General features: G+C 37.5%; 1 protein-coding gene across 1 annotated transcript in view; it reads left to right on the forward strand.

Moving 5' to 3' along the window:
- The window catches only part of LOC113231848 (vacuolar protein sorting-associated protein 13), a 117,422-nt gene extending 102,228 nt beyond the window's left edge, over window positions 1-15,194 (forward strand). Inside the window, exons 47-61 of the mRNA XM_026466384.1 lie at window positions 835-966; window positions 1,729-1,944; window positions 2,811-2,976; window positions 3,528-3,750; window positions 4,359-4,534; window positions 5,444-5,563; window positions 6,338-6,447; window positions 7,825-8,020; window positions 8,691-8,840; window positions 8,944-9,033; window positions 9,643-9,812; window positions 10,211-10,462; window positions 13,677-13,803; window positions 14,363-14,551; window positions 15,141-15,194. Of these exons, the coding sequence (XP_026322169.1) occupies window positions 835-966; window positions 1,729-1,944; window positions 2,811-2,976; window positions 3,528-3,750; window positions 4,359-4,534; window positions 5,444-5,563; window positions 6,338-6,447; window positions 7,825-8,020; window positions 8,691-8,840; window positions 8,944-9,033; window positions 9,643-9,812; window positions 10,211-10,462; window positions 13,677-13,803; window positions 14,363-14,551; window positions 15,141-15,194 (2,371 nt within the window). The remainder of the gene's footprint in view (window positions 1-834; window positions 967-1,728; window positions 1,945-2,810; window positions 2,977-3,527; window positions 3,751-4,358; window positions 4,535-5,443; window positions 5,564-6,337; window positions 6,448-7,824; window positions 8,021-8,690; window positions 8,841-8,943; window positions 9,034-9,642; window positions 9,813-10,210; window positions 10,463-13,676; window positions 13,804-14,362; window positions 14,552-15,140) is intronic.
- The last annotated feature ends 571 nt before the right edge of the window (window positions 15,195-15,765 follow it).

Raw genomic sequence — 15,765 nt, forward strand, 5'->3', positions numbered from 1 at the left:
AATTGTCTTATATAATTGTCTGTAGATTACAAATGTTGAATTGTCTTTATAAATGGAAACAGTTACAATAAAAAATGTTCACATATTTTTACACCCCTAAAATTAAAACGATTCTTTGACAGTTATGAGAGAAGTCTTTATTGATTGATATTCATTAATTTTAAACAGTAACTTTACACAGGTCTATTTTATCATACCGTCAAGAGTCAAAGACGGCACAAAATGTCGGGATTGTTATACCGACATGGAAGCCATCGTCGAGTTTATCTAAATGCGTTCCAGTCCCTAGCGGGTTAATTACAACATGAAATATTATGTATATAGTTTGTAGTTTACTAATAAGAGATCATTAACAAGTTTCTGAGTTGGATGGGTTGACATTATTGTAATGTACGGTTAACTTAGTTTTTATCATTATCTTAGTTTATCATCTCAGTTGTTCAGTTAGTTTGAATTATTTGTTACAAAGAAAAATTCCTTCGATCCATAAGTTTTTGACAGATACAAAGATCTGTTGCAAACACATAGACAAATTCATAACATCTGCTGACGTGATCTATCTATAGCTCAGTTGGTAGGAGCGGTAGCACAATAGAAACTGGTTCGAATAGACTGGATTTAAGTAAAGAAGTAAGTTAAGTAATTTTTCTTTGTGTTTGTTCGATTTTTGTATCAATAATAATAAAACATTAGTGAAGTATTTTCACAAAAAATATATGAATATCATGGCAGTACAACCATCATGATATTCAATAAAATAAATAGAGGAATAGACAAATTTGTGATCTTGTTGGTAAGTTACTACAATGCGTGTTTGTTGTACTATATTTGCAGGAAATTACCGTCAATGTACCAAATGCTGTTCACGTGGGATAACCCTGCCGGGCCACAGATATTAATATTCGCAGCGCATAACAGGAAAGAAATCGAGAACGACCTAAGGAAAGACGGCATCGGCAACTTTGCGTGAGTTTATTTTACACATTTTAAACGAGTTTTTAGGTTTTCGGTATTGCTACACATTGGATATGAAACTATTTAGTTTTCGGATCTAAAATAATTGTGCATTAATAGTAGATATGCCATTTTATACCATTTAAGTCAGTCGTGACCATGGGATTTGGTACCCAAGGAGCCCCAAATGTTGATTTATATGAAAAAATATAAATCATACACATTACATTATTGCAGCGGTCGCGAAGTCAGGCCACAAAATTGCAACGCGGTTTTGACACGCGGTGGTGTGTTCAGCGGGGCTTGCGCGTACATTGTCGCTGAACGCACTATCGTTCGGAATTTGCGACCTTACGGATTGCTGAACGAGTATCAGTTACAAAGCCGAGCACCAGGGCGCCTAGTATTAATACGTATTCCCGTACCCGCCGAGGCATATACAGTGTTTTTCTCAAAAATGTTAGGAAACAATAAAAGACTAAACAGAGGAAGATGTTTGATAGAAAAAGTAAAAAAATATATATTATAAGTAGTATTTGACATATTAGGACATTTGTTAAGAGATAATGTTATTTTACCGTATTTTTTTATTTTTTGAAAATGATATGTTGTATAAATTGACAGAGTGATATTCCATATTATATAGCTTCCCATTTTTTTAAGTTTATGTCATTGATTTTGTTTTTACTTATGTGAAAATTACTACAGATTAACGGGGTGTTTACTTAGTGTTGGCTGCCGCCTTTTGATGTAATAATGTATTATTTCTTGCAGGCTCGACGAAACCTACAAAGTTTACTGGGTATCGTTTCTGGATGGGCTTCAACGAGTGATACTGTTCACCGACGACCCGATACTTGCGAGCGGAGCGCACACCATCGGAGAGGCAGAGAAGATCGACACGGAGATATTGGTCTCTATGCAGGGCTTGGGCGTCTCCCTTGTCAACGATTTGGAAAAACAGGAGATTGTCTATATCAGCATTTCTAAGTGAGTTTGTTATTTGTTTCTTTATTTGATTATTTTAAATCGCATTAAGTGAAGAATTTTTTTATATATTTATATTATTTTTTTATTGCAAACGAACAATGCAATAGGTTGTCTTAATGATGAAAACGTCTATGATAGTGCGACGATCTGAGCTAAATTAACCAGAGGCATTAAAAGATCGCGGTGAGTTTTGTGAAGGTCTTTGCCCTGCAACTGGACTACTTGAAATGGTAATCACAGGTTGATGGTAGCTGGAGATGGTTTCTTATAGCCACTGTTTGGATCAAGAGGTTTTAATAGTACCTTGTGTTTTAAGGACGGTAAATAAGAAGTTAGGGACGAGGGTCTTTTAAAAGCCCGAAGCCGAAATCTGAGGCCTTTAATAACTCGAGTTTTGTGTTTTTTTTACCGTCCGTGATACATACAATGTTTTCCATCACATTTACGAAGAAATAAATACAATGTTTATTTATTGTTTGATTAAATACGTTTTGCAACACAACAATTATGGACTTTGCAAATGGCGTTTTTTCTTTTTTTTTTCATCAACAGATACAGCTAGCTATTCTTCCATAGGTAATACTACTCGAACTAAAATGTTGTAAAAAGCAAAATTTTTATACACGAAATAATTAAAATTCTTAATAATAAGTATTTATGTAGTACGTTTCTGAATTGCAATTAAATTTCTGTTTAGATAAAATTTTAAGCGAATTTAAATTAATTAATTAACTTTAACTCCTTACCGACCATGGCTGTAATAGGAAGAAAAAAGTCCGGAGGGCTTTATTTTGGGCGTGTAATGCAAGTTAGCTACCATGCAATCATATTATTTACGAGCAAGTGTGATGAAAACCATTTTTCAGTTCTGGCATAATTTGGGAACAATGTAAGATCGGTGCGCGGCGTTACAAGAAGATCGAAGGCGTCAAACTAGCGCAGTACGAGGATGCCTATCAGCGCTATATGAACGAAAAGCTCGTCAACCTGACGCCGCCGTCGCCTATCGTGCATATCGATGAAAAGATTGAAGTAAGCACCATTTATTATTTAAAAGCTGATATTACCAAACTACTGGCTATTGACATCAGTGCTTGATTTACAGCTCTTAAAAGTCCGTAATGGTAAGGTTCTGGTATACGAAGGGGAGGTTGAAAACTAACCTCTTTTGACAATTTCCAATATAAATATAATTAATAATATTGGAAATAATCAAAAGAGTATTAATACAGGAATTACTAGCAACTATCATGACGCATTCGCTGTTAATTCTTTTTGACAAAATCAAAATTAGTGACACTCTTTTGCTTATTGCGTTTCGGCTTGCAAGAACAACATGTCGAAAGAAAGTAACAAATGTTTAAAAATTACTAACATCTTTTTTGAATCCAATGTTTTTAAACTTTTAAATAAATATAAGAAGTAAAATTTCATTATATTGGTCGTATAATTTTTATTTCATACTTAGGTAGATTACTTTTCATCCACCCGTCGTGTGGTCTAGAGTTTCCTACAATATTTTCCTGCGAAATAGTTGCACCTATTCAGATCTGTAAGAGACGTGTCGTGGTCTGCGACGGCAGGTGAACTTCGAGGAGATGCGCGTGGTGAAGCCGTCGCCGCGGTACCTGCGGCGCACCCTGGAGCCGGGCCTGTGGGCGTCGTACGGCATGTCGGCGCACTCGCGGCGCATACACGCGCGCCTGCACCGCCTGCAGGTGGACCAGCAGCTGCCGTTGCCCACCTTCCCCGTCGTGCTGGCGCCCGTGCCGCCGCCCCGGTCCATCGCCAACGCCGACCCCTGTGGTCAGTTGCGTTCAGCGAATATCCCATAGTTCTTAAAGGGGCGCCCATCCTAATTTTTTTCTATAATAACTAAATGACGGGAAGATCAAGTCGTGCGCGTGATGGTAAACGACACGCCTGTTCATAACAGTTGCAGTACCACTCAGAGCTTTAAATCACAAAGCTATGAGGGGTATTGCCACTGCGCTCGATACCCTGAGACAATGTAAGTAGACAAATCCCATGTGCCTGTAATTTGACTAACACCCGTACCCTTCAAAACCGGAAGACAGTAATGTTCACACTACTGCTTGGCCTACTGTACTACATACTAGATAAATGATTGGTTCTCCATACAAACTTTCATCTCTTATCTATTTTTGTGACAAAAAGTAGCCTATGTATTTCTCCTATGCCAATTTTTTTATCTCTATGCCAAAATTCCTCGAATTTGGTTCAGCGGTTTAAGTTTCAGTTCATTTTGTTGGATTTTCTGTAATTTGATCCCGATGGCCTGCGCCAGCACTCAAGTTATTACTCAGACCCGCAGTGAAAACGTTAAGGTATCGCTGTCAAATGTTTTCAATGAAAGTGAGGGTATTTACCACAAAGACTTTCCTGTTCACCAGGTGTAAAGCCATTCATAGAAGTATCAATTGTTGAACGCACGATGGAACAGAGCAAAGTGCGGCAGTACAAATACTACAAGGTGCTCATCCAGGAGTTCCATGTCAAGGTCGACATGGGGCTGATCAACGCTCTCATGGGCATGTTCCCGCAGCGTATACTCAATGAGGAAGAAGCGGTAAGAGAGTTCGATGAGCAGAAGGTTAATTTACACCTCTATGCTACGTATATGGAGTGAAGTTGTATTGCTTTGAGTTAATTGTAACCGTGAAAATTTTTGTTAAATTAATCTTGAAGTTCACTTCATAACTGGACAAGGCGTTATCGTTTATCGTATGTACCTGAAGTCTGTTCCAATCCGTATTAAACAAAACGCAATCAAGCCTGTTTGGTTAAAATTTTAAAGCAATTACTCAATAAAATCGATAAGTAACACTTTCACGTATATTTCGAAGAGTTCGACTTAATATCTCATCACTTTTTCCAACAATATTCATTTGAATAGCATCGTAAAATCGTATTTGAAAAATGGTAATCCAAAAGTGAGGTTTCATCTTTACTTCTATGACTTGTTGTTTGTTGGTTGGATAGTGCTATATGAAAAAAAAAAAACATTCGGTTCATTCAATTAAAGTTTCGCAATCGAACGAGTATCTAAGTGTAAGGATTTGAAGGAGGATTTAAAATTATGATTTCGGATATTTTAAATATATGCTTTTATAGGTTATGCATTTTCACTATTTTCATGTAAGAAAAACCCCTAGTACGACTCAATTAAACAAATCGATTCATTCAATTAATTAATAGATTTGTAGTTGGCATTACAATTGGCCATCATTAAGCCGACTATGGTCGGGTCAGTGACGTGTTTGTTTACTTTTTTATTAAAACGGATTGAAACGAAGTATACATGATATTAGTCTGCAGCACCAGATTGTGGCTCCACTAATCACCCTTCTATGGTTTACTGGTTCCGCGAAAGGGCTCTCAATACGGATCGATCGCGCTCCTCCCTCGCACCTCCGGAAACCATAACTAGATTATAGTCGGGAACGTCCCAACTCGATGTTCCATTGTTTTCTTGCAGCTGGAAGCGTTTCAACAAGATTTGAAGACGGCAAACCAGCCGCTAGATGACGTGGCGGCATCGGGCGTCGCCTCTGATCTGAAGAACTTCTACGATAATCTGCATTTGTCTCCGCTCAAGGTACAGTTAAGTTTATATAAAATTTAGAAAGTAATAGCTTTATTAGCAGTAGTCAAAGCTTGATAAAAAATTGCTAAAATCGTCGCGTTCGAAGCTCGCACGAAGCGTCGCCGTATAGTAGAAATTGAGAGTTAAAAAAAGTAAATCTGTAACAAATCGGCACTCGGTGTTTTGTAGAAAGGGCGAAAGTGCCATTTCAAACATTTTTTTCAAGGGAGTGTGTTTTAGTTTTTCACGAATGTTTTAAAATATTTACACCCTGTTTTAAATTCATTTTCAAAACTTAAACATCATTAAAACCAAACTAGAATTTTAAAATAGGACGTAAATATTTTAAAACAGTCGTTAAAACCTAAAACATTCATTCATCCCCTGTAAAATTTTTCAAAATATTACTTTCGCACTTTCTACAAAACGCCGAATAAATAATATGCATTAATCGGATTCCTAGTCCGTATTCTTCTAAACGTTTTTATAGAATAATACGGACTTTCGGTAACTTAGTATTTCTTTCGGAAGTTTGGTTTATTATTGGAAAGTACAATTCTTTTCTCGTAGAAATTTAATTTGACCAAGTATTTGATAGTTTGCTAACCACGATTAATTTAATTCTTCTTGTCAGTATAATTGTAACAAGTCTTTATTTTTCAATAACTAATTTAACATTGTTTAGTTTAAGAGTTAGCCTTGATTCGCTGCAATTTTAGGGACATATCCCTTTTTTATTATCTTTTGAAGTCAGAAAGTATTTTCTAATAACTGTTTTTTTTTAAGGTTCACGTGTCGTTCTCCCTTGGTAGTGCGACTAATCTGCCATCGTTCGTGGGCACGGTCCTGCAGAGCATAGGGGTCACGCTCACCGACATGAACGACGTCGTTTTCAAGTGAGTTTATGGCGTGTTAGCAACGCAACTTATTTCAAATTGTAGCACCCTTTAACCGACGTCAAATTTTTTATGGAGAATTTTTGCAGCTATACGAGTTATGAGAGTACGTAACTGCTGTTTCAATAAAACGGATTTTTGTTACTGAAAAATTTTTTTTCTTATTAATTTAGTTATAATCCGTCAAGTCTCGTCAATCTAATAAAAATGGAAGTAAATTATTAGTATAATAGGAAATGAAACTATTTTTCCGGATTTAAATCGCGTATATTTGTTTTTTCAAACAAACCGAGACGTGTCGGGCCTTTTTCAGGTCCCACGGCCACAGGAATGGGACCGGATTTCATTTCCTATGTGTAACAATCGCGAAAACCTAAGAACTCGATATTAGTATAATAGCTGCGCTTGTGTTGAATATTTTTTTGTGCCTTTTAGTTCATTTATTAAGCATCCCCTATTGTTGTATCTAATTGTTGCCATCTAAAACACTCAGACCTAATCCTTTTTCGCAAAATTGTAAGGCTAACAAGGGGAATTTGATAAAATATGATTTGAAACTATTTTTCCGGATTTAAATCGCGTATATTTGTTTTTTTTTTTCAAACAAACCGACGACGTTTCGGGCCCTTTACAGGTCCCATGGTCACGGTTGACTGAAAAAATAAATCCGGAAAAATAGTTTCATTTCCTATGTGTAACAATCGCAAAAACCTAAGAATTCGAAAATATGATTTGTTTCTAATGTTGTGTTTGATGAAACGTTTAGCGAAATTGGGCCTTTTCGGGTGTTTATGCCTAATCGATTAGGGTGGGAAAATTAACTGCATTAAAAAAATATCCAACGCAATTACGCACGATTTGATTTTAAAATTTGGACTTAATAGTGTATAAAATATGTTTTATTTACCTCGACGTTTCGGACTTGTTGCAACGTCCATGGTCTCGAAATCCGTTGTTTTATACACGATTAGATCCCGATTTTAAAATCAAAATAATGTATAAAAGGTCTAGAGCACTCCATTCTTATGTCGTTGATATTCCACCTATTCGCACTAAGCGCTTTGCCTCCTCCTTTCTGATGCGTACGGCAAAGGAATGGAATGCTCTACCGGCATATGTATTTCCCGAAAAGTACAATTTGGGGCTATTCAAGGCTAGAGTGAATAGGCATTTTTTAGGCAAACGCTTCCCATCGTCGGTCACATCGTCGCTTAACATCAGGTGAGATTGTGGCCAAGCGTGTGTCTATTATATATTAAAAAAAAAAAAAAAATCGTGAGCTTAAATCAATATAACCACGAATTATTCTGTAAGATCCATTGTCGTAATCAAACTTTTTGTCTAGGATAAAAGATTTTAATTACTACACGATTCCAGATTATCATACTACGAGCGAAACTACGAGTTCTTGTCCCAAAAGGAGCTGAAGAATCAAGTGCAAAGTCATTACACGGGACAAGCGTTGAAGCAGCTGTACGTTTTGGTGCTGGGGCTTGATGTCATCGGAAACCCTTACGGCCTTGTCATTGGGTTGAAGAAGGGAGTTGAGGACTTGTTCTACGAGCCCTTCCAGGTTAGATTTAGTGTTTGTTTTGGTTTTAGAAAGAATTTGTGTGATTTATGTAAAGGCGTGTCGCTTATTTCTTAAAAAATACTGCAGTTCTACAGTTTTTTTGCACGCGAAAAGAAACCCAAATACAAATACTTGCACGGTAATAAAAGCACGTATGTGCCTAAAATTACACTGCACTCAAAAGTCCCTCCAACACGCGTGGCAATTTATAATAAACTATCAAGTGAAATAAAAAGAACTAACATACACGAAAATGACCACTGAATTGTACAAGTGGTTAATTTAAAAAAAATACAGCGTGAATGAATATTTAGAACAATAATTTTGCATTGTTGTAAAGGATTATGACGTACTTTTAATAAAAATTGTCATATTGAATTTATAAAATTGTAAATGTATATCTTATTTATTGTTGTAGTTTTCAATTAAGATTTTATCATTAGACATTTGCCTGCTATTTGATATATGTATACGAAACATGTTTGTACTGGTACTGTTTTGTTTTTCTGTTACAATTTTTGTTCTACGATGTTTGAAGCAAATAAGCTAATATTATTATTATAAAGAATATTATTATAATAATATAATTATTAAGAAAGAGTTTTGCGCTTCGTAATGTAAGTTGCATTGAATGTTAAGTGGAGGTTCAGAAGGGATATCCTGTGTGCAGGGAGCGATCCAAGGCCCCGGCGAGTTCGCGGAAGGGCTGTTCCTGGGCGTGCGCTCGCTGGTGGGGCACACAGTGGGCGGCGCGGCCGGCGCCGTCTCACGGATCACCGGTGCCATGGGCCACGGCCTCGCCGCGCTCTCGCTCGACAAGGTGACTACGCTGCCCCGACCCTGATCCTTCTGGCCCTGACCCACTGACTGACTGATCGACGCCAGAAGAAGGCTCTCACCAATCCGCGCTTTGCTATGTCCAGGACTACCAACGTCGCCGCCGTGACAACATCAACAAGACCCCTGCCAACCTGCAGGAGGGAATAGCGAGGAGTGGCAAAGGTCTTGTCATGGTAAGTCAATATCTTTTCGTTCGCTTAGAATCAGGGTTCAAAGTTATTTTGATAACTTTATTTTCTTTGATAATTATCATGATAATTATCTGATAATTATCCTATATATGTCCCTGCTGATTCATAGGTTTGTCTCTTTAATTTTTGACTAAAAATAACAAATAGCGAGGAAACTAAATAAACATGAACAAAAATCTAGAGAATACGATTTGATTTCATTAGATACACTTTCGAACGAGTGTCACGACATTGCTAGCGCTAGTGTTGTACCAATAAATTTTATAAATATGACGATAATTATCAACGTATATTTATCGAGATAATTATCCTGATAACTTCAAACCCTGCTTAGAATACACTAGTTCAAATTTTCGAAAGAACGTGATAACTTCAGAATAAATACATTAATGCACTGACAAGCTGTAAGCTTTTGTGTTATACTTTTAAGTTTTGGCACGAATTTTAGACACGTACCTTTCGTGTTTCTTCCGGCTTTTGACCACATGTGACGTTGTGTTTTTTACAATTTTATGTTTTTATAAATCAAGATAAAATCCAGTCTCCGCTGTACCCACTTTTATAAGACTATACTTGATATTATAACTACAGGGAGTCGTAGACGGCGTGACGGGCGTGTTCACCAAACCCGTGGAGGGCGCTCGCGAAGAGGGCGTGGGAGGGTTTTTCAAAGGGCTCGGCCGCGGCGCCGTAGGGCTGGTCGCCAGACCCACTACTGGGGTCGTGGACTTCGCTAGCGGCTCCTTCAACGCCGTCAAGAGGTGACCACAATCGGGAAACAGGAATTTTTGGCATGCTTGCAATTTATCGTTTTGGTGTATGGTTGTTGGCTTTCTTATCGCCTCTGCATGTGTTTTCTAGGCAAATGTTTATTTCCAGGTGACGTTATGGATATTGTTGTTTTTCTGTCAATATCGCTCGTCGTAAAATTCATTCAATCGTGGGCTGAGATCTTTGATTCGTGTGCTTATCAGAATTTCTTTCTTATTCTCTTAATATGTCGTAACAAGACTTTTGCATATAGAATGTCGAAGTTTTTATTCTATCTACACAGAAACCCTTCTTACTTCTGCGTTCTTCTCCTACCTTAATCCCAACCGCTCAGGACGAAAGTGTAGCATACTAACACATGGTACTCCAAGTGTCCGTAGTAATGCAGAGGACACGAGACGAGGAGCCCTTCATCCCTTTCAACTTGCTTCATTCCTCATTTCACCTCCTCCTACCCCCATCTCCGTCAGGGCTTAGTGAACGGAGTGACAGGCGTGGTAGTGCGTCCTTTACAAGGCGCGCAGCAAAGCGGCGCTCCAGGGTTCATTAAGGGACTGGGCCAAGGTGCCGTCGGGCTCGTCGTGCGACCTGTTGGCGGCGTCGTCGACTTCACCTACGGACTCCTCACTTCTGTTAAGAGGTTTCTTAAAAATATAGAGATAGTACCTGTAAAGGAAGTAGCGTATTACTTTGTAAATTATGTCATACACGTGCGTTTTATATTGTATTATCTGTTAGAGTGCTATTCCTGCCATGATTATTTTGTTTCGCGTAAGTATCTATCTGTGTTTACGGAATGTATTCTGACACTTTAAACACATCTTTAGTCTCAATTCGATGTGTAACTAAAATGTTTGATGTCATAAGACATCAGACATGCGTATAAAAGCACGCGCGAAAGGAGATTATGGTCCATTTCACATAGGATGAGTCCTGTGACATATCAAATTTTTACGTTGCACGCATACTATTTCTAACTAATCGCTCAACCAGGTTACAAAAAGAAATAATTAATTTATTACAATGTACCAAAAACAAACAATATTTGTTACAGTTGTAATTTTAAATAAAAATTACAATATATTAAGTAGACAGAAAGTGAAATGAAAAAAATGATAAAGATAAAAATGAATCACCCAATTACTTGATGCGTAAAAGGGAATATTTTTGTTGATAGAGATTTACATCATAAAATCGATAAATCGAATCGGCTATTGTGTATCTCGCGTCAATACGAGTGCATACACTTTGTATGCTGCTCGTTTTCTTTTGTTTTAAGCTTTGCGTGATGTTTTTAGACAAATTTTTCAAATTTCGTTTCGTTGCAGTTGATTTTATGCTTTGATGTCATTGACCTACCAACAAATGGACGTCGGGTCTAATACAAAAACCACGAAAAAAATGTCCGAAGTTTTTTTTTTTTTTTAATTTATGTTAAGAAACAAACAGTCGATATACAAAAATATTTTACATTGTAAACATGTAGTGTAGACTTACAGTTTCCTTAATTCAAAATAGGTACAAATCAAACAAAATCTGCTCTAACTAACATAACTAAAAATGGACTGAAATTACAAAAACTAGAAAAATGAAGTAAATTAAATTCATTGAACATAATTACAATAAGGCTTTAATCTTAGTTTTAAATTTCGCCAACGAATTACAAAAAATATCCACATCCATGACCCTGTTGTTATATGTTCGACATGAACGTCTGATAAAACTATTACCAACAAAACGTTTTCGCGATTTCTTAATTGAGAAAAGTGTATTCCTGCGACAAGATCTTTCAATTTTACGGGGTACTCTAATGTATATACGATTTAACAGAGATGTTGAATCAAATTTGTTATTTAATATCTTATATAAACTAATAATATCTATATAGTCACGACGACTCCTAAGCAATTCAATTTTGTGCCTGGTAGCAGAATGCTCATAATCAATATAATCATGACCAGTCCTAATATCTAGAGCCCTAACAAATTTCTTTTGCACCCTTTCAATTTTATCGACATGGATGTTGTAGAATGGATGCCAAACAGTACAAGCGAACTCAATTCGACTACGAACAAAGCTATTGTACAAAAGTTTATATGTGAAAGGACTTTTGTAATATTCCTAAAAAAATACATTTGACATTATGAAAATTCGAGCTAACGTTATTTCGGGCAAATGCATTTTGTGATTTCTGATAGGTAATCCCTTGTCGTAAAATGAGTACAACCATAGTACAACAATATTTTGTTAGTTATTGCTAATGTTTAATAAAAAATAAGATTAAAATCAAGACGACTCTATAGTTTCTTCTTTCTTCAAATATTTCAATCGCTTATGGTTCGAATAATTGACAATGACCAATAAGTTTATATAAGCTTCTTGAAATTGACGTAATTGGTCTCATACCATCTTTTGCGCATGCAATGTGTAGAACAAGGACAGTTAGCTATTTGATTATTTTGTTTGCTTTTGTAATTTATATTTACGATTTATTTATATATAAATGAAATACTATACAACTGTACAAAATAACACTTTTAAATGATAACTATGATAACACAATATATTTGTTTAGTGAAAATATGATACAGAATCCAGTTTTTACACTTTACTGCAGTAATTTTTACAAGTTATTATATGCTACTGCATGATTGACAACCGCGCTGTCAGTCGAACAAACGAAGACTGTTGCGCGATTGACGCTCTGTATGCGATTTTAACGCCCTATAGGTGCGGACACTTTTTAGCGCGAACCCGATGTCCATTTGTTTTCAATTGATGTTGACTTTTTGTCTGGTTGTTTTTTAGTTTTTGCTTGTTGTGTAGTTTTTCTGTGATTTAATAACTTAGTAATTGAATCCTTTTTGTTTTGTGTATTGTTTGTTCTTGAATTATTTTCTGTTAATCGATTCTCTCTTCGTTACAAATTATCTTGATAAGATATCGATTTGTTTTCATTCGATTTTACATCGCCACATCTCTTCAAACTTCAAAACTCAAAGCTATGTGAAATGAACTATTGTCCATTGTATGCCTTTCGTAAGGGGCATTGATCTAGTTAGAGTATGTAGAGTTGTTGAATCGGTGAGCAATAGTTAGCTATATAATTTATTCCTGTTTTTCACAATTTGAATATACTAATTTGTGTTGCTTACTTATTTATCAAAAGCATGTTTTGATAAATAAACATTGACATTTTCTTTAGGTTTCATGTATTGCATGCATTCTGATTTGATATTAACTTGGTTAAACATGAGCATCAAGTATTTATATGTATAACCAGAAATAGAGACGAAATGTCATTAAATTTGTTTGTAAAACTATTCTGCCAAATCATTACGTTGACAACTGCGCTCCGATTGGCCAGCCCGAATTCGAAACAATTGACGGGTGTCGTCAATTGTTTCACTTCAAATAGACCAGTTTAACTTGAGCCTTGCTATAATGGACGAAAATTGAAAAATTACACATTTTAAATTTATTGATGAAATATGATTCCGTTTGTTTTGTAATTAGATGTTTTGCTGTTTTTCCCACACCACCGAATGGAACAGCCTCCCATTGTTAGAGATATTATCTTTATTACAATAAATACAGAATATTTTTTGAATATACGGAGACATACACTCAGGTCAGTTGTTGGCGCTGTACTATTTCAGCTATTTTGTGATTTCAGTGCAAACGAGATTTGATATTTGAAAATGATATAGTGTATAAGTTGCCAAGGATGGATGGCCCTTATTTCGCCTCTATTTCTGGTTATATACTCGATGAACGTTAGTGACTTTGTGTTTTGGTGTTGGTCCCTGGAAAGACAATTTTCAACCTTTTTGACAACGACTCGTATACTACAGGGCCGCAGACCTGTCAGAGGAAGTGACAAAGCGCCGCGCCGCTCGGTACCTGCCGCTCGACTCCGGGGTGAGGCCCTACTCGCGGCTGCAGGCTGAAGGGTACAAGATGCTTTTTGAGCTCGAAAAGGTTGGACTTCTGTTGCCTTGAATTAATTGAACTGTACATTTCTAAAATTTCTAGTATGATTTTCATTTCTAAGGTACGTACATCTGTGAATGTTTATTTGTAATACCTCTCGCTAACGGTGGAGGAAAACATCGTGATGAAAACTGCTTGTCGAAGAAGGTTCACAACTCTTGGAAAACGTGCGACTTCCCTAACCCTACCGGGCGGACTATGGTTTGAACTATCCTTAGAGGAGGCCCGTTAAATCGCTTATAACAGAAGAAAATTTGTTTCCATTGAGTTGCCAAATATAATTGGTGAAATTACAGGAACATGAGACTTGTCAACTTATGTCTCAGGGTGACGGGCGCAGTGGCGGTGCCCCCAGATCTTTATGATTTAAAGCTCTGAGTAACACTGTAACTGTTATGGGCGGCTGTTAAAGCCTTCACATGTGTTACTTACAGAGAGAAATTAGCAGGTTTGGGAAGGTCCTACTATTAGGATCCTCAAATTATTTACTACTTTACTACTTACAAATGTGTTAAAGTGAAGTTTTCAAGATTTGTGTTTGTGGCAGGGTAAATACTTATCGACGGATAGCTACGAGGGTCACGTGTGGGTGATCCCCGGCAAGGAAGTGGTGTTATGCACGGACAAGCGCATCCTCTATCTCGAGAAGAACAACGTCTTCGGTGGATGGCAGGTCGGTTTCTTGTACCTCATTTCTCTCATAAAGGCGCATGTCCACGCTAAGAAAAATCGCCGGGTCTGTGCGAGAATTCGTGTCGTTTCTACACACGAACTGTGTACACTGCCTCAGCGCCGGACAAGAAAAAAATCTTGTCTACCCCCGGCACGACGTACTCTGCCGCAATTGTATGGGGCGGGTTAGATGCATTGTCAGTAAATGAAAGTTTATGCGCACGGGCGGGTGTTGCTTAGTATTCAACATAATGTAACAACAACATAATTATTTCTTCCCACAGTCGGTATTAAAACGACAGCTACTTGGTAGACTCGTAATGCACTGACACATTTTACCCTACACACGTCTGTCCGAAACATTCGTATCGTGTACATACTCATAATTTTTTTCGTCTGCAACAGACACGACATGTTTTCGTGGCTAGATCCGACAATGTTCTTGTCATGTACAAGACCATTCTCATCTTTTCTGCAGCAGACACGTTGAATTTTTTAGCGTGTATACGCTTATTTTTATGCTGGTGCTGGTGCCTACCACTTCGTATGCGTAGAATTAGTTCTTCGAGTAGCCCACTGTAATATACTAACAATACTATTCATAGATTTATTGGTTCTCTTTACAAACTTTCATACCCTAAGACTGCTAACAGGTTGACTCCATGTTTGCAGTCGATCACGGCAGCATGAAGTCTGCATGCAGTTAATACGTGAAGTCGTTTTCCGAGACCTCGACTGCATGAAGTTGATAAAGACTTCACGCATTAACTACATGCAGTCCAAACCGACTTCATGCAGCCGAGATCGACTGCATGCAGTTCATGCGTGAAGTCGTTATCAACTTCATGCAGGCGAGGTCTCGGAAAACGACTTCACATATAACTGCATGCAGTTGAAACCGACTTCATGCTGCCGAGAGAGTCGTGGTTTCGGCTGCGTGAAGTCGATTACAACTTCACGCATTAACCGCAAATCTGCTGTCCACTAACTAAAACGCGACTAAGTGACAAATGGTAATGGTAATAAACGTGACAGATATCCGTTTTAAATAGCAAAAGAGAGAGATTCTCTTTTAAAAACAGTTAAAATTAGTTAACGTGTTCGACTTATCGGAACTTACCTTTTTTTTTACGGGGGGAAATCTTTATAGATACCCCTGAGTCCAGGGAGACTCAGGGGTTTGATTGCGCGAGGGCTCCCGCGCCAACGGAGGGGCAAATCCTTTCAGTTGTCCTCCGACCCGCCATCCAGACGAGTGAGGCCGTGCAATGCAGGCTC

The sequence above is a fragment of the Hyposmocoma kahamanoa genome, unplaced genomic scaffold (assembly GCF_003589595.1).
Source record: "Hyposmocoma kahamanoa isolate Upper Pololo Valley unplaced genomic scaffold, ASM358959v1 66, whole genome shotgun sequence".
Lineage (NCBI taxonomy): Eukaryota > Metazoa > Arthropoda > Insecta > Lepidoptera > Cosmopterigidae > Hyposmocoma > Hyposmocoma kahamanoa.